The sequence below is a fragment of the Eschscholzia californica genome, unplaced genomic scaffold (genome assembly GCF_041429995.1).
Source record: "Eschscholzia californica isolate CP2 unplaced genomic scaffold, dmEscCali1.0.p SCAF_1, whole genome shotgun sequence".
In the NCBI taxonomy this organism is placed as follows: Eukaryota; Viridiplantae; Streptophyta; class Magnoliopsida; order Ranunculales; family Papaveraceae; genus Eschscholzia; species Eschscholzia californica.
Genome location: NW_028238198.1, coordinates 36,683,285 through 36,702,646, shown reverse-complemented (window position 1 = coordinate 36,702,646; position 19,362 = coordinate 36,683,285). Strand labels below are relative to the sequence as shown.

General features: G+C 35.1%; 1 protein-coding gene across 6 annotated transcripts; it reads right to left on the bottom strand.

The window, feature by feature from the left end:
- Positions 1-4,149: 4,149 nt before the first annotated feature.
- Positions 4,150-9,344, bottom strand: LOC147566493 (sucrose synthase 7-like). Of its 6 annotated transcripts, none has more exons than XM_086652990.1 (16): positions 8,803-9,344; positions 8,584-8,716; positions 8,349-8,506; positions 8,008-8,203; positions 7,800-7,918; positions 7,495-7,711; positions 7,322-7,417; positions 7,045-7,221; positions 6,840-6,956; positions 6,588-6,754; positions 6,238-6,462; positions 5,580-6,146; positions 5,340-5,478; positions 5,157-5,236; positions 4,997-5,020; positions 4,150-4,475 (listed from the first exon to the last, which is right to left on the bottom strand). In XM_086652990.1, exons 1-16 carry the CDS (start codon positions 8,898-8,900, stop codon positions 4,436-4,438), a joined length of 2,553 nt encoding a protein of 850 aa, XP_086509116.1. In that variant the 5' UTR covers positions 8,901-9,344; the 3' UTR covers positions 4,150-4,435. The 6 variants fall into 6 exon arrangements, with proteins under 6 accessions (XP_086509116.1, XP_086509114.1, XP_086509117.1 ...); XM_086652988.1 differs by having other exon boundaries at positions 4,150-4,428; XM_086652991.1 differs by having other exon boundaries at positions 7,800-7,915; positions 8,803-9,159.
- Positions 9,345-19,362: the final 10,018 nt, after the last annotated feature.

Sequence of the window (19,362 nt, the reverse complement as noted above, 5' to 3'; positions counted from 1 at the left end):
CTGAGATATTCGTTGTTGAGAGATGTTAGAAGAATATGCAACCATTGTACTCTATTATTTTTATTTTGTGGAACTACACATGGTTAAATGTAAAAAAAAATTCACCATTTGAATCAAAGTACCCTTTTGAAACCAAATATAAACGCTCAAAAAATTTCATTATTTTGAACTTACAAATGGTTAGAGGTAAGAAACAATAATCTAAAATAGGTATTCTCCATCTCTTTGGCTTATTTATGGTATTTCATGAGTGAAGTTAATTTGCAGCGTCCTAGACTACGGATGATGCACAAAAAAAAAATGACGACGAAACTGGTAATAACTTCGCCGCCCGTACCTTTCTTTTCTGTAATCATTCAATAGTTAAATAAAAGTTTCAGCAACGACTACCTGCTTTCACCCGGGTCAATTTGTTTTCAGAGGTCAATACATATATAAGAAACACAACTTAATCAACTGAATTAGATGGTTTTATAAGGCTGAAAGGAATTCAAGAACTATGTCTACATCCTTATATCATACTACTATTTAGATACTGTGAGTATCCTTCATTAAAGAAAAACACTAAACCGATGACGCCGTTTCGTAAATAATTGTAAGCATTTATTTCAAAAATCAGATTTCACACAAAAATCTTCATAACACGAATATATTTGTTGGTCAAGAACTACAACTCTTAGATACCTTTCTAACTCCAAGAGTTTGTAGTCTTGAGTTCTGGCTACGTAGGATTTCTGATTAGGTTAGTACTTGCTCTTCAAGAATCTAAAAAATACTTGGGGTTTTATATTAGGTTTTAAGGTATAAAATTAAAGAAGCAAACACATGAAGGTTGTAAACTCCATCTCACCCTTAGCATGTGATCACCACCTACTATGACTTTATACTACGAATATGTTCACTATCATCAAGAAGCTCAAATCTTCCACTACTGGTTGTTATTGGAAGTCCATGCACAACAAACTACTGATGAAATTCTGAGGTTGATCCAGTCTCTTTACAAGAAGCCTAACCAGCTGAATGCATCAAAATCAAGAAATTCTGAGTTTGGTTGAATCTTCTAGTTGAAGTTTATTCTATGAAAACCGAGAAAAATCTGAAAATGATCTCATTCTGAAAACAATATACTTGTTGAATAGTTGCTCTTACCAATAAGTGGAACTCTCTTTGGCTTGACAAATGAAAGAGTGCTGCGAAGACTTTGCCTCCGCACATAAGTTCCTAACAAATGATAAAATGATAAAGAGTTATAAGCACCCAACACAAATGAATTAAAGATGAGAAACTATTAAACTTGAAAAATCTAAGGATACAACAGTGTTTGAAATTGAAAATGGTTTAATAATCACTTGGAACCATAACTAAGATACGCTCTTAGAATTTGCGTCAACTTTGAAGCGAAGTACATAATCTCACTACTTTTACCTAATCAAAATAGTTACATAGTTACATAATCTTGAATTGTGAATTTTGAGTTGGCCAAAAAATTCTTAGGCATGCAGACAATCACATGAAGTCTGAAACTCCTTTGCACAACAAATACATGAAACTCTGCAAAGAAAAACACAAAATTGAAATCAAAAGTGATCAAGAAAACAATAACTTAAAACTTGAAAAGAGTTTCCAACATATATATAGTGGAAGAAAGATGGTCATATTAATAAGAACATTGATCATCTATTACGAAGAGCTTACCAGAAGAATATTTATGAGATAAAAAAGATTTAGAGAGGACTTCCAACCTGAGGTTAGTATATACAAACTTTGATAAAAACATTAGAATAGATATCTAAAAGGAATATAGAGAGCTTACAACCTTAGATCAATATCCTCAGATTTTGATACAACAATGTAGAGAACTCAACCATGTTGCAGAGAAGATAACCTTACGAGCACAAGAATCGTTTGATAGTTGAGAGTAATAAGAAAAATGGGGAGGTCAAAGTCTAGGGAGTATTACTCCTCAACTTAAAGGATAGGTTTCGTGAAACTAACGAGATTAAAATATCATTAGTTAAATTGGGGTGTTATAAAATTAATTAGTCATCAATATACAATTGATTGATTTTTTTATTACTTGTGTCAAACCAAAACCGATGGTTCGATTGAAATCTCATTAGTTTCGGGAGTTGTAATATTAATTGGTCATCAATATACAATTTATTATTTTTTTTATGACATTAAGAATTGGATGCTGATTTATTATGGGTTTATACAACAAATTTGGTGAGTAGGTTAACAAATTTTTATTTTTTAAGGGAGGTAATAGATCTAGCGGCCAAGATTTATAGAAAAACATAATGAATGACCTGATTTGTCTTTTGGTTTGTCCCAGTCAGCACAAAACTTTGCGTTTTATTATATAGATTTAGTGAGTGGGTGAACAAATTATGATATTTCTAGGTAGGTAAGAGATCTAACGGTTAAAATTTAACAACAGAGGGAACGAACTGCTGGAGTTATGTATATCCTTTAATAATGTATGTATGTATATGTAATTGTGTATACGTAATCATGTATGTATGTATTACTTATGGTTGTTCATACGGTTAGTTATATGTTATAGATTGTTACAAAACTTCGGAAGAAAACGGATTGTTTTTTTTTTCACCAGAGGAGTACAGAGATCTGAAACTGAAACTCGACCTAACCGTTGCACTCCATGCGAGTATTGGAGGGCAACAACGGCATGCCAACCTATCAGAAGCAGAAAAGATAAAATAGAAATCGGAACGAAGAACATTTTGGTTTACTACAATGGGAATTCCTTAAAATCTACTAAAACAAATTTCATCATGCATGAATACGTACTAACTACTACTGCCACCACCTCTAAGGTACATTTGTAAAGAAAAACTAACTCGTCATTATGTTACTTCTTCAATCTGTTTTACATTTAGTTGTATTTTAATTAATTAACTCGATTGATTAACTTTGAATTTTTAAAATCCATATTGCAGTTCGATGAATGGGTTGTATGCAGAATTCACATCAACAAATATAGTTCATCAAAGATCTCAATGTCAGTAAAGAAAAATGCCATCAACCACTACGATCTCTCAGTTTCATCATTGCCACAAGCTCTACCCTACACAATCGAAAGAATGCCAATAAACCAGCAAAAATTGATGGCAACAAAACCTGAATTAATGGAGAAAGAAACAATAGATGCCGGGAAATAAGAAAAGAAAGATGAATTGTGGATGGAGCTCGATGAAGCTAAGGAGAAGCAGAAGATTTTGATATGTGGAAGGAGTTGTACGAAGAACTAAAGCAAGTCTACGTGTAAAACTAGTCCTCTTAATTTAGTAACCAGTTGAAGAATTATATGTAAAGTCTGATTAATAAAAGACTGATATAAGGTTTGGTTAGAAGTATAGTTAATGTATTTAGGAGAATTACATTGCACTTGATCCAGTAGTTTAGTCCGACCCCTTATTGGTATGTAGGCAGCCCTAAACTTACCTGGGTTTAGCCCTTTTATATAATAAACAAAAAAAAATGTTACAGGAAGTTGAGAATCAGTGTTGTCTTACTGTAAAGATATTGGTTCAAGTGTTTGAAGTTGTTTGATTGAATTGATGTTATTTTTATATTCTAAACTTGGTTAAATTCTAAACCAAACTCTATCTATTCAAATCAATATTACCAGTTCGACATAAATCGAAAGATACACACAAGTGAAACAATTCAAACTAACTCTCACCAAGAAAAATCACACATTCAACTGCCCCAAAAAAGATTAAGACATTAGAACTGCTACTCCCAATTGAAAAACTCTGATTCAAATAAAAAAAAATCATAAAAAATATAAATGAAAAAGAAATAGTGGGAAAAAAGGAAGAAGAAAAAAAAAGTACAAGTTGCTTTCAATCAAAAGTAAGCTCCCACACGCTTACTTTTGTTACTTAATGAGTGACCAAAGTTTGATTTAGGGCAGTGAGACCTTGGTGTAAAGGTTTGGGAATATAATCTAATCTGACCATGCCCTATCGTATTATCCTTGTATGTATGAGGTTTGTATTTGGTGAATTTTTTCAACCATAACTTTGAGCAACTAGCTAGAGTATGCAAAACTAAACTTTCTCAAATGTTTTCATGGAGCTCTCTTAATAGATATCCTTGATATATTTACCAAATATACTCCAATTCTCAAAGAACCGACAAATTTTATTATCGATTTCTAACAAGTTATACATCAAATTCAACAATTCAATTGGACATACTACTATACAAATGAAGAAATGAATTTTGAATCAATGCAATTTCTTTATGAGGTAAGACATAAAAAAGCCGATTAGAAATAAGATGCACCACCAACGCCACGAGAAACGAGTTTGATTAGTACACATCGAGCCGACTCCCATTATATTCTCTGCAGTTTCTTTTCGCTTAATCTCATTACTTTTAGTCTCTGTACCTTCATGCCTGCGAATTAAGGCTCTTTTTTTGAGATGGAGAAGCATGGTAGAAGCCTAAGACCATCCCAAATTTAAGTGAACATACTAAAATAAGTTAAACCTTTAAAATAAGCGACTTTTAATAAATTACGTGTAGAATGAAGCTATAGTGTTGCTTTATTGTGACTAGCTCGATTGTAGATTAAGTTGGTTTTTGTTTTTCTGTTTGAATCTTCTTACTTTTAAGGGGGCAAAAATAGTCATTTCAGGTTATTTCAGACAATAGTCTTGGGAGGGGCTAAAGACCCCGGCGAAAATGCTGTAGGCCCTCGGATTACACACGGGGCCTCTCATAATTTATGTGTAATCCGGTGCCTACAGCATTTTGGGCGGGGGCCTTTAGCCGCACCCAATAGTCTTCAATTGAGACATTTGATACTAATCAAGTGGATTCAAACTCATTCCTAGTCAGATATTCAAGACGATTTAGACGCATGAGTCATATAGAAAACAATCTTAAACTGACCGGAGTCTATTTAGATATCATGTCAGATTTCAAAATTAAAATTGGGAAAACATAAACGAACACCACGTACCTCTGAAATACGGATGGTGCGAGCCTGGTTTTAAACAAGAAAAGCACATTTTGTTAGTATGGAAGTTATATTTGCGAATGAAAATGCGAAACTAAGTACTTCACACGGAATAAGGCGAGAGCCGATGAGTGAAGGAGCTAGTATGGGTTTAAGAACTTGCCTTGTTGATAGTTGAGGTTTAACAACTGGCTCTGAAGTTGGTGGTTGAGGAAGATCACCAACATTTGGTACATTATTTGCCTGCAACATTTTCAAATGAGAACAATTTGTTGTTATACTAATTCCTTGGTTGTATTTCTAGCTCATGAGTCATGACCATAAGTAGATAGTTGCATCAACTCACCAAGTTCTTAAATTGGAGATTATAGAACATTTGAATGTATCTTTGTTTTGCTTGCTTCTCATCTTTTTTTAATTGTTTCCAAAATCCGTAGATTGATCCCATGTTTAATACTTTATTCGCATAAATTTTCCATGTATAACTACAAGAGGTTCGAGTCCAAACAAAAACCCATCACAAACATGTTAGAGAAGAATCAATATATATGTATATGAATATAGACGATTAGATTTATTCGATTACCATTCATAAATACGTTTTAGACCAGCAGTGGACATCTTATTCCAATATTCGGGATCTCGCTTACACTTGTCGAAGAAATCAGCAATCTTATTGGAGGATTCATCTCCATTATTTGGATCAATATGAAGTCCCGATACCCCATCGACAATAATTTCGGCTGGTCCTCCTTGATTAGTAGCAAAAGTTGGTAGACCACAGTTCATTGCTTCAATAACTGTAAGACCAAATGCTTCATATAGAGCAGGTTGCACGAAAGCTCCCTTTGTATCTGCAATACAACGGTAAAGCTCTCCGTTTCGGACTCTATCATTCTGAGCTACTATCCATCTTATTTGACCTTTGAGTTGGTATTTTTCAATTATTATATGCATCTTCTTTATTTCAGCAATTTCTTCTCGGTCTTTAGATTTTGACGGGTCAAAGAACCCGGCAACTATTACAAGATTAACCAAATTCCTTAGCCTCTTGTTCTTTCCGTACCATTCTGTTAATCCTGTAATGTTCTTCACCGTATCAAGTCTAGCCATCGAGAAGATGATGGGTTTTTTCTTGTCTGAAAGAAACCCGCTGTTCCAAGAGAAATTATATTTCAACGCTTAGCCGTCTAAATTTGTCTGAACTTATAAATAAATAACATCAACATGTCGAAAAAACTCACATGTGCTCATTGTTCTCTTCCTTGCTATAGAGTAATTCCTCGATAGCCGGATGAAATTTGGTTAACCTCTTTTGTTTCTGTGTGTAGGGAAAGTAGACTGATTGATCTGCCCCAGGAGCAGCAATATTGAATTTGGGATCGAAGACATTGATGCCTGAGACGACTCGACAAAGTCCTGGCATTGTAAATGCAGTATGACTTTCGTATTGCCCTGGCCTATCCTTGCTGTGGAGAAAACATTGGAGCCAAGTTATCAAAAGCAATAATAGTAACTAACTCTATCGGATATTTGGATTACAGAGCCAGAGAGATGGCCAATTAGTAGGTCCTATGAAGTAATAATATCTAACCTTCCTGCAATTTCTTGGTATGTGCTAGTGATGATAAAATCAGTCGCATTCATCGATATCATGTCAGCTGTGAATTGACACGAGAAATGATACTTTGGGTCAAGTTCCTTCCACTTGACATCCGAGTCCTCGTACTTGGTTTTCTCTAGAGCATGAGCAATAGTTCCCTAGGTTTGAATCATAATATATTAGTAGCAATACCACAAATTAAGAGTCACTTGTTATTTTTACGATCTAAGAACGATATCCAACCTGAGTTATCCCGAGTTTGCTTGCTATTAGAGATGCCACAAGGTTCCCATCGGTGTAATTCCCTATTACGAGGTCTGGTTTCGCTTCCATGTGATCAAGGATTTTTTCAGTGGCATCCTATCAATTTAGAAGAAAGATTATCGTTTATGAATATTATTTAGGTGATATAAAGTTGACCAAGTTTGCTTCTAGATGAATGACATGCCTGAGAAAACCTTTCAAGGTAAGGATAGATATCAAATCGAGATACCCATTGTTGGAGAACTGCACCATTTTCTGATCTAAACGGAACCCGTAAGATGTGAGAATGTTTGGTATCGAGAACAGATTCTAATTCCTGGTTGCATTTAGTCCCTTTAGCATCTGGTATTAGTCGCGTAACCTGCACCAGGAAGCCGAAAAATGACTCTTAATGATCCACCTGATCAATCTTTTGATTCATGGAAGCATTTGAGGTGATGACATATTGATATTTAACTCACCACAAGAATTTGAGGCTTCACATTTAGTCCCTGCCTTTTAATTCTGAATAGAAGCTCCTCTTCCATGGCCCTCATTTGATCCAAAATGTAAACAACCTGTTTCGAAGTAACGAATTACTTTAATGTCTTTTATGAAATTGATAATAAAATCAGCTGATCAAATTGTTATTTACCTGACCACCAGTATCCGGCAAGCCAAGAACATCTGCTTGTCCAAAGTATCCGTGAGGGGAGAAGATTACGATATTGAAGATGGTCGGAATCCTACCAAAAAACTTCTCTATATTTTGAGGATCTGGTGCTTGAAGTACCTCTGAAAGTGAATCCATTGTCTCTTTAACGGTTTCGGCGTTGTAACCCCAACCTTTCTCCAAACCCCATTCAAGAAACCTGACAATGCAATTCAGTATAATTTTTACGCCTACTTTATATGATCTTGTCTAAAGAATATGAAGAAAAGCATGGTTAAGAGATTCACTTTTGTTCGAATTTCTGATACGGTGTCTCTTTAGGAAGTGCAGATACGAAAGCTCCTGCTACTATCAATGCTGTTTGAAGCTTTGTGACGGTGTCAAGAGTCTCATTGATCATAAGCTTCTACATATTGAAACGGAAAATATTATTAACTGCATTTCAGTACATTAACCATAAATTTTCTTTTTTGTTTAGAATAATTGTTTTCGTACTTGTCCTTGATGATTAAGAGCGATCAAGTAGTCTAGAAAAGGTTTTGTTATCTCCGATTCTCCTTCGCTCAATGTTGAGGACATGAATTTAGAGACATAGCTCACTCCATTCCCAATTGATGATGATATGGTAACTTTAGGCATGGAGAAATCGAATGCTCCAAAATCCACTTCTAAAGCATTTTCATCTTTTGCCCTGCACGTCAAGTAATTCCACGTCTTAATTTATTAGACGCCTACGAGCCTTAAATATCCCCCGCTTTTTTTTTTGGTTTTTTTTTTCTTTTCGAATTTAGAGTTTATAGTAAAACATTTCTAGGAATAGGACATGGGTAATGTACCATTTCTCATCGAAAATTATTTCTTTGAATTTCAGATACTCAGAAGCTGTAATTCCTTCTACATGAGCTAGATCATCAGCATTGACCTTAACAAATTCCCAAAATCCAGGGTTTGGTCTCACTGCGAAGGCGATAAACGGAGGAACAACTGCTGCCTCCTGCAAGTTTGAATATCAGTTTGAATTATCTTTGAAATCTAACAAGAGGGAAAGAAGAAAGGTAGAAAACTTAGTACCTGAGTTGAACATAGAATGTAACCAAGTAAACCCTCCAAAACTCTTGCCTTTTCAATCTTATCTTCGACCGATTTATCCATTTCATCCATTAAATCTTGCAATTTCATTAGCCTTCTTCCCTTGGCTACACATCTACATAAACAATTTTTTTTTATTACGAAGAATCACAATATTTAAAATCAAGTAAGAACTTGATGAACTTTAAAAGCAAAACCCACCTAGCAAAACATTTTTTCATATAGTATCTGCTCTCTTTCAAGGCCCCAGGCATACTATCGGCAATGGAGTCCGATCGTTTAAATGCAGATGAGGTCATCGAAGACGAAGTTAAAAAAGAAAACCGTAAATTTTAAAGCTTAAAGGATTTGAGTTCAAGAAGATAGATTGGTTTGTAAGAACTAAAAGATGAAATTAGAATTTATAGAGCAATAGGTCTTTCCTAGGATTGAAAAAGATCATTTGTTTCTTTAAGAATCATTTTGGGTGCAACAAAGGAAGATTGAGAGAAGAGGAGAAAGAACCATTTCTTAGTGCAAGTAAAGGAAATCAAAGTAAGAGTAGATTCCTTTTTCTATATGTTCCTATTCTAACATGAGTGAAAGATTTATACATTTTTTTTGTAATGAAGATAGTTTTCTATTTCATTCTTTTCTTCATTGATTCAACTTCTTCCCCCATCTAATAGTTAAAGGTTATTTGTTATAAAAGTTTACCCGCCAAAAAGCAATAACTTCTAACTTTGTTCTAAAAGTTTCTTTCTCATCAAGTAGTCTAGAAGATAAAACTCCAATAAAAGAGTGCCCATAAGATTCTGAGGGGGAGGGTCTATAGGCGCCCAAAACTACTCTTCGCCGGCTTCCCTCTTCGTGCCCGAACTGATTGGAGCAGTCCTAGGGCACTCGTACCGGGCCTGGGGGGCTTACTGTTTGCATAATATTATCAATACGAGAATTTGGCCAAAACTCCCTAAGAAATTATGACTTTGGTTAAAAAGGATTCATCAAAGTTTTTTAAGCTTCACCTCCCTGATGGCAATTATGTAATTTTCAATTTCAGTAAAAAGACCAACCTAACCCTAGTCTAAGAAAATACCTTGCAAACACCTTGCACTGCCTTGCAAACACTTTGCACTGTCTTACAAAGCCTTGCAAACACTTTGCATGGTTTTTGCAAACACCTTGGATAGCCTTGCAAACAAATTGCAGAGCCTTGCGAACACCTTGCAGAGCCTTGCAAAAACTTTGCAGAGCCTTGCGAACACCTTGCATGACTTTTGCAAATACCTTGCGCAACCTTGCGAACACCTTGCAGAGCCTTGCAAAACTTTGTAATAAAGATAGTTTTCTATTTCATTCTTTTCTTCATTGATTCAACTTCTTCCCCCATCAAATAGTTAAAGGTTATTTGTTATAAAAGTTTACCGCCAAAAAGCAATAACTTCTAACTTTGTTCTAAAAGTTTCTTTCTCATCAAGTAGTCTAGACTCTAGGAGATAAAACTCCAATAAAAGAGTGCCCATAAGATTCTGAGGGGGAGGGTATATAGGCGCCCAAAACTACTCTTAGCCGGCTTCCCTCTTCGTGCCCGAACTGATTGGAGCAGTCCTAGGGCCCTCGGACCTGGCCTGGGGGGCTTACTGTTTGCATAATATTATCAATATCACTATTATCAGCATCACTTTTATGTCTTCACTATGCTTTTTAAAACTATCCAATAACTAACATCTAATTAGAGATACTAGGCCACATAATTTTGTAAAGGGGTTTAGCTATTATGAAACTCAAAATATTTGTAAAAGACTAAAATAACATTCTGTTTAACTATTTTTTTTTTTACTTTCACTTTGTTGTAAATCAATTTTACATCGGCGGTGAGACGGAGTGTGGTGCTTCTCTTAAGAGGTTAAATCTTCTAGTGTTGATTCATGATCTTTTGTTTTATTATCTATGCTTTTAGTCAATGTGTTATTTTTAGGTTTCTATCTTTAATAGTTCATGCTTATAAGTTGATAGATAGTCATTGCAAGTTCTTGTGATTCAATTCAAGGAGTTTATTATATTAGATGTTTATTTGGTTTTCAGAAAGAGTTATTTTTCCGAGGTTGGCACAAGAGGTTACCGGATTTTGAGTTATAAGAAAGATATGAATAAATAGGTAGTAGTTTATGCATGTTAAGGTGGATTCTCAAAACCATAGATTCTTTTCCTCATAAGATTCACGATCCTTTATCTATTCGCTTGTTTCATTAGTTCGTAATATTGTTTTCATCGCCCAAATCATTTTCAAATACCGTGCTAGTTTAGGTTTGGAGCAAATTAACTTGATTCTGTGGATCAATCTCAGTCTTATCCAGTTATTACTTGATGTCCGTATATTTGCGGGTGAAGACTTTTTAGGACAACCTTTTTTGGACCATCATATTGATTGACCAAATCAACGTTTTGATTCAGCGCTTCACAAAATCGAGTTACTAGAGAAACTGCTTCTTACTTTAATTTTTTTTTTGTAAATCAACCGTTTCATTTGAATTAAGGGAGAAAGAACAAGAAGTGGACAATTAAATATCTATCGTATTTTTAACCAATAGTGTACGGTATCTAGAAGACTAGAACATATGACTCGTCACGATTTGGAAAGGGGAATTGTATTCGTTCAGTATTTTCAAATTTAGTACTTCAAAAATCATATCACTTCTAGAATAACAGATTGTCTATCATTTGTAAGTTAGATAAACAAAGGTGAAAAAAGAATTGAAAATTAGGAAAGAATTGTTTAACCGAGGTGATGATTCCTCTTTCTTTAAGGCAGCATGATGCTCTATATAGTACCACACAGACACAGTCACAAGCGTTTTATTTCTAAGGTACAATTATTAACCTTTTGATTAAATGGTACATCTAATTTAAAGCAAACAAACTCAAAGTAGCCTAGTCTTTGTTTTGATGAAAATGGATCGAACTTGCTTTTTGAAAAACTCCTGAATTACTCTCGTATTTCTTCGCTTCAGAACCTGTAAAATGACTTAGACTAATGCTTGATGTTCTGGAAAAAATGTGATAGAATTTGTAGTTGAAATAGGTCTATTTACTAGAAATGAATAGGCATTGGTAATTGGAACGTGTTTATTGGAATTGCGACATATATATGACCGTTGGGAGATCGGGATAATTCACTAAGAAGAGTGATGCTTCCTTCAAAAACTAGTTCGACTTAGCTTTTGAATGTTGCATCTTCAAGATCTTAGTGAGGAAGAACCTCGATGGCTTATTGCAAGGCAAGATTTCATTTGGGTGTAAAATAAGTCCTCAAATTTGGATGTTCACTTATTGCACAATGACATCCATACTAACTAATCAACATTACTTTTTAGTCCCTAACCGAATGGACCTCAGCTAACTTTGACCAATTTTGTCAAAACTTCACACGAGAATAACTCCTCCCGAATTTGAGTAATAATGTAGTCTAGTTGAAGAACTCGACGAGATGAACACAACGATCGTATAACTTCTGAGTTGACGAGTCGAATCGATTCAAATCGCTTTGTTCCAACACTTACTGCTTAGAGATACACCCTAGATTAAATACAAGGCCGACCCTTAGTTTTTGTGGCTCAAAACGAGCTTAAACTTTGTGGCCCCACGTAACGAACTGAATCAGGTAAACTTTCCATGTTTATGTCATATGACATAATTAATTAGACTAAGTATTTTAAAAAAATTTGCAAAAATTTAAAATGAAACTATCTACCTGGTAGAGATGCGAAAAATAAGTTCAAGTGTTTTATATCAACTTAACAATTGGAGATTGTATATACGGCATAAGGTACTAATTCCATCATTCTTGTTTATGTCCTGTAGATCACATGGTTAAGTCTACAAACCACTTAGCATGAGGTTGAGTGTTCTCTGTCATGTGAACTTCAATGCATATTTTCAAGTGTAAATTGTTTTCTAATGGATGAAAAAGTAAAAGAAACTCTTTTGAGGGGTTGAACTTTGTACCTCTTTAGTTTTTTCCTTTTTTTTTTGCACTCAAAGATTTAGAGTTTGAGTGTTGCATTGGAGATGCTCTTAGTAGTTCATGAAAAAGATCCCTCTCTAACAAGCTACAACCATAATTTGTTTCATATTTTCACCTCTTCGTGCTAAATTAACTTTTCAATTAACTAGCCCAATCAATTCGTACACTAAAACTTAGAAACTTCCTAGTCAGTCAATTTCAATGTTCCTAGCTTCTCCAAAGTTTGAAAAGGTAATGCACATGATAAATCGAGGAACTTGAAGGAAAAGTAGTCCACTTTTATTAAATTCTATGTGAGTCCTACAAACGAATCAAGAAACTTATCGGTCCAAGTAAATATTCTAGGCAAAACGGAGGAGATTATTTAGTCAAGAAGAATTGTAGAGACAAGAAATATAAGAAGAAAACTAAGATTTTTCAATACGTTCTTGATGATTAATACATTTTCTTCAAACTTCAAAACTTATGAGTCAAGCTTCAAAATTTATGAGTCAAGCTTCAAATACTGCTAAGTAGCTTTGAAACAAATGGTGGAGAAAGATTACATATGTTGCTGAGGTTCATGTATCTCAACCGAATGAATGGAAAAACATTTATAGGAAGACCTCACCATTTAGGAGACTTTGAAAAGGAAATTGGTACCTGGATCATTATTTGATAGGACAACAAATTATTTGTTCCTCGACACAACTAACATGTTTTCGTACCCTGAGTACTTAGAGTGCCTCAAAGGTGTCCCGTCCTTTTGTTCTTAGGGTGCGGCTAAAAGCACCGGTCAAACTGCTGTAGGCACCCAGTCAAAGCAGAAATTGTGAGATGGTCCAAGTGCAACCCGGGTGCTTACAACACTTCGACCAGAGGCCTTTAGCATTTCCCTTGTTCTTAACCCACCTCTTTCCTGGTGCTTTTCGCGAATCTGGGACTGAATAGTCGGAAGGCCACGGAATTGAGGTTGTCCGAGGGTATTCCGTCTAGGTCTTGCACGGATTAAGCCAAGTCCGAGTGCCCTCCGATTGCCTCAATCCTTGGCTCGTGGGTTCGCTAAGAGGGAGGGATACAATTTTCTTACCGAACAGAAACCATGTTCTTCACAACCGTTAAATAATATGACAAAATTAGGAAACCGTAAAATAATGGAATACGAAAAATTGCAACAAAGTCACATCCATTTCTTTGTTTTTTGTACCCCAAATGAGAAAATAAAGACCACAACTTCATTAGACTAAAGTCAGAAGACATTGCATTTATTTCCTATTTCTACGAATTTCATTTTTTGTGGTCTGAAACACATTGATTTTGAGTCTACAAATGGAATTCCCATTTCATAGAAAACTACAAGATCGAGGCTTCAACAAATTTATGTTAGGCGACCTAACCAAACACTCAGCTTCTTATTTAATGAGATGAAGACCTTACTAGTAACTTGTACTTTGACATGATTTTTTGAAGCGACGTTGTTTTGGTGAAAAACATATTATTGTAACAATTTACATCCTAATCAAGTGTTGTTAAAAATTGTACAAAATCGAAAAAGGGAGATTTGTTGTTTGAACTCCCCTTTTTCAGTATTGCACTTTGAACTCCCTTTTGATGGAATCACTTGGGAATATTCCATCTCCAAAGTTATACTTTAGATAATTATCAGTTTATCCTTATATAATCAATATTGCACTTTTGGTCCCCTAGTTTATTTGACTCATCATCTTCTTCTTCTATCTATAACTCGTCTTCTTCCTCAACTAAATTGTGCAATTATAAACTCATCATCTTCTTCTTCATCTTTTATCTGTAACTCTCATTTGGAGTTCCATCAGTTGAGATAACTTCAACTTATGCGGATAGAAAAGAAGAGACAGACATTTCTCTCGGCGCCTAATTCACATTTTAGTTAGATTCCTTAGATTTCCCTCTGTTTTTACATTCTCTCTCTACCTGGTTCTTTTTACCTCATTTCTATAACTTATATGCTTTTCATTTTTATTTAACCCAAAGTTTTGATTCTTTTTAATTTAACTTAACAAGATAACAAATCTCTCTTTCTCTTTCTCTTTCTCATTCTCTACATTAGTGGGATTGAAAGAACAAAAAGTTTCAGGAACCATAATTTGTTTTGTTTGTTTCTTTAGAGTTGATTTGGGGCAGTAGATGAGGGGTTACTAGGTCAAAAAAAGGTATTATAGTGGAAGATGAGGGTCTACAGGTTAATTTGAAAGATCAGTAGAGAGAGGTGTTGGAATTTCAGGGTATTATAAAATCTTAATCTCAATTTTAAGTGAACATAATCAGTGGTGGGTACCCAAATGTGATGGATGTTTGTCTTGTTCAAAAGCCCACTTCTCGCTCATCTCTCTTTCTCTCTCTCTCTTTAGTAACGGCACAAAAAGTGAATGACTGATTAAACTCATCTCCTGTATTTAAGTGGTTAGAATTTGTGAAGAAGAAGGTGAAGTAAAGATAGAAGAAGAAGATGACTTAAATAAACTAGGGAATCAAAAGTACAATATTGATTATACAAGGGTAAATTGGAAACTGTTTAAAGTATAACTTAAGAAACGGAATATTCTTAGACGTTTCCGTCAAAAGGGAGTCCAAAGTGCAACACTGAAAAAAGAGGGTCCAAACAGCAAGTCAAGTATACGAAAGGGAGTCCAAACAGGAAATCTCCCATCGAAAAAATAGATCCTTGAAGTGTATATAGATGACTAATGGTGTGCAATCATTAATTTGATAATAAACTCAACAAAATCCGTATTCGTAAATAATTGTGCAATCATCGCTTAGTTTCCACCATCCATCAAGTTCAATCAGACGTTCTTACATATATAATATGGAAACTTCAGACAATATTTAGTATTGATTATTTGTAGTTATATTTTATATAGTTTAATACTCACTTATTTTTCTCTTTCTCTTTATTTATGTTTTTTATCTATTTATAATACTTTTGATGAAACAAGTCTTTTCATGTGATCTGTTTGATCAACAGATCTAACCACTCGATCTATTTGATCAAACAGATAAGAGTACCGTTCGATCGGTTTGATCAAACAGATATGTCCATGGCTCTATTTGATCAAAGTATTATGTCGCAACACTTCCAGACTCGGTCTCTTTCTCGAGTCAAGAAATTGAAGGTAATTTTGTTTTCTAATTATTTTATCTGAATTTCCAACTTTTAAGTGTTAACTTTCACATCTTAACTACATAACTAATTATTTTAATTTTTCTTAATGCAAGTTTTATGAAAATGCGATCTTGAAAAGATGAGTCACTTTTGGACTTGGTGAAGAAACAAATCTTATTCTTTTGCAACTAATGTGTCGCTTTTGTACTTTATTGTAAAATTTCATCACTTGTAAATTGTAACCTCTGTTACTTGTAAGTTGTAGGGAAATGCTTATATTGACCAGACCGGACCACATAGAGTTCTTAATTAGACATCAAATTTGGGTGCCTGATGGAGACCGTTCCTACCGGACGGATTCTCACTAGTGGCCTTCAGGAACCAATCCTAAGTTTTAAGTGTCTTGGCAACTAAAATTTTGTGCCCTTATTAAGGGACATAGTTTAACAATACCTTGCCCAGGGTTTCTTCACTTATTTTGTGAAATAACTAATATAACTCCTGTATCAATTAAAAAGGTTAAAAGTCTAAAACAGTGGTGTTTATCGGGTCGACCGGACGCAAGAAAAAATGGGTTGGGATAAGTTGCAGACCTAGCCCAACCAACCCGGGCTGAAATAATTCAGGGTTTGGTCCAGGTTGGCTATAACCCGACCCGTTCGGGGACTTGACCGGGCTTTGATAGGGTTGATCTGGCCCGCGAGCTCATCTACAGGCCGAGCCAATTCAGGATAGCGAGTTTTTCTTAAACAATAAATTTTATAAAAAAGAATGAGTTTCTTATTTTTTTATAGTTAATTTTAAATTCTCATATATTGATAACTTTCTACAACATTTTAATAGTCTGTATTAGTTTCGTTTTGGCTCTCAATTTGTGATCAACTCACCATTTTAGCCATTTCAACAAAAAAAAAAAACTCACCATTTTAGCCTCCATAAGTGTCTCACAGTTCGATTTGGTCTCCTCCACTTCACCTCTCTCGCCACCTCATTACTTCGAAGGTCGTCAGCCGACCAAATTTTCCGGCGACCTTCAAACTACTAAACGACAAATATTTTTTTCCTTCTTTCTCTCCCCTCTTCTTCCCTCTTTCTTATTTCTTCTCTCTCTCCCCTCTTCTTCCCTTTGTGAACTAGATTCAAACTTTTCACTGAAAAAGTGGCAATCTAATTTGATATGCTTTGTACATCAATGAAAAACTCGGTTGGCGACAATGTGCAATGTTTTCATAATGGACAAAGAAAGCTCATGGAAGGGCAATGTGAAAGTCTTGAAATAACACTACAAAAATACGAGGTCTTTTTAACGACCTTTGACCGTTACAAACAGCAAAAGCCGTTACAAATAGCCACTGAAGTTTAGCCACCGAAGTTTCCCAGGCAAAGCGGCTAAAGCACAACAAGCAATGGACTCACAACAAGCATAGTGAAAGGCTTGGTGGTGGAACAACGGGGTTTGTCTCATCCTTTGCCATCATGTTCTTAACAGCTAAATTTGGCTCTGCAATAGCCATACGAACTTCTTGTGGTCTTCTTGCACTTTCGTAAAATGAAACATCAACATCAAGCTTTGTCAATTCCTTTTTTGAGCACTTTGTGCCTGTGAATCTTCCAGCATCGTTGATGGGCCTAAAAGGTTACCCTAAATAGGTCTACACCCGCAAGTGCACGGGTGTCAAGTTGTAATAATTTCCGGTAAGACCGGTTCGTTCCTCAGAGACTAAGTGAAACCTATTCTAAAACTTGAAAGTAACTCGGTTTTGAAATTGATTTTGGTTTTGGTTTTGAAAATAAATAAATAAATAAAATATTAAAACGATTAAAAAAGGTGAAACTCAAATGGGGAGAAGTCAAATGGGAGAGAGTCTAGGGTTTTCTGAATCCGTCTATATAATCAGTTCTAACGACAATTTAATTTGGTCGAATTCGATTGTTCTTTGTATAACTCAGATTTTCAGTCCATGGATGGTCTAAAAACCCGGAAGATATTATCGTTAAAATAATAAAAACTGTAATAAATTAATCATTAGAATAATTATTGAAACTTCATCTAAAACCCTAGATAGAGAATTAATTACTCATGGACATTAAATAAAAGAAATTGGAAAATAAAGTAAAGAGAGGGAGAAGAAAACTTAACTTTTTCACCATTTCAGAACCAAACAGGGCCTTAGGGAAAGATTTTCCTTCTGTTTTCCCAAAATTCTGCCAAACAGACCCTTAGAGAAAATTATTTTCTCATCTTCCCGGAAACGATTTCCAGGTGAGAAAATAATTTTCCTTCCCTGGTTTTTCTTCTCCTTCTCTGTTTTCTCTTTATTTATCTTTCCAAATTTCTCTCTTTCTCTCTCTAATTAATACAGAAACTCTCTCTAATAATTATAACCGAGTGATGATAAAGAAAGAAGAAGAAGAAGATGATAATGAAGTTTATAAATTTGATTCAATCTTTCTCTCTCTACAATATCTCTCTCTCTCTCTCTGAACTCTTTCTATCTAACTCTCTCTTTCTCACTAAGAGAGGAATTAAAAGAAGAAGAAGAAAAGAAAAACAGAAACTTGAAGATTTCTCTCTCTCTCTCTAGCTCTCGGCTTCTCTCTCTAGCTCGGCTATAACTTTAATGGCCGAGTCCCTCTCTCTCTCTAATCTTTTTCTTTCTTAACCGAGAGGACCCCAAAGATGAGATGATTTGCTTTCCTTTGTTCTCTGTTTATGTAGTAACCCAACCGAAACCTCTCTCTCTTCGATTTTTTTCTCTCTCTACGAATATCCTCCATCTTCTTTCCTTCCTTGTTTCGGTAGCTGTCTTCTTTCTATAACTCTCTCTCTCTTTCCTTTCTTCTCTTTTCTTTCCTTTTTCTCATTTCTTTCCTTTTTCTTCGAGTCGGTCGGAATCTTGGTGTCGGCTTTTAGAAAAAAATAGCTGCTCTCGGTTATAACAGGAAATAGGAGGAAGAAGATGATGACGTCAGCTGACGTCATCCAAGTTGGGTTATTAGTTAGGTCCTTCTTGACTTTTAGTCCATTGAATTTGACCCCAACTTTGACTTGCTCTATTTTATTCATCCGGACTCCGATTTGACTTCCGTTTTCGCCTACGAGTTCGTCTTGGAATCTACTTTCCATCCGAGCACTAATCTTGACCATGAAATCAGAATAAACAAATGACCAAAATACCCCTAGTCTGCATTTCTCCGACTTTTATCCGTTTTGCAGACATAACTCTGAAAAAGGTACCTGAGTAGAAAAAGAGGCAATTCATGAGAGTAACTTGCCCTAGATAGACTAACTTGTCCAAATTAAGAGACTAAGATGGGACATTTTCATGTCTCATCAAACATCCCCAAACTTAGATTTTGCTAGTCCTCGAGCAAAACAGAAAAATAAAACTAAACCACTTTCACCACTTTCGTAGGGAATCACGATTGCACTTAGCCCGTGCAACAAGCCGTTAAACCTCTAGGTTGCCCTAGAGGACGAGTTTTGTCTCGTGAGGGTTTGCAGTGAATCTACCCACAAAATTCGAAAATCTCAAAAACGCAAAAGGGTCTACATATGATATGGACTAAAAATGTTTATCCGGTAGATTTTCGAAAGTTAACAGAAATGAAATCCAAATCGACCAAACCATAC

Excerpts from the sequence above, each read along its gene's own strand:
- LOC147566493 (XM_086652988.1), bottom strand. The coding sequence starts at position 8,900 with ATGACCTCATCTGCATTTAAACGATCGGACTCCATTGCCGATAGTATG. Across the intron at positions 8,717-8,802 it reads ATGAAAAAATGTTTTGCTAG|ATGTGTAGCCAAGGGAAGAA; the intron begins GTGGGTTTTGCT and ends TTGTTTATGTAG. Across the intron at positions 7,222-7,321 it reads TGAAGCCTCAAATTCTTGTG|GTTACGCGACTAATACCAGA; the intron begins GTGAGTTAAATA and ends TTCCTGGTGCAG.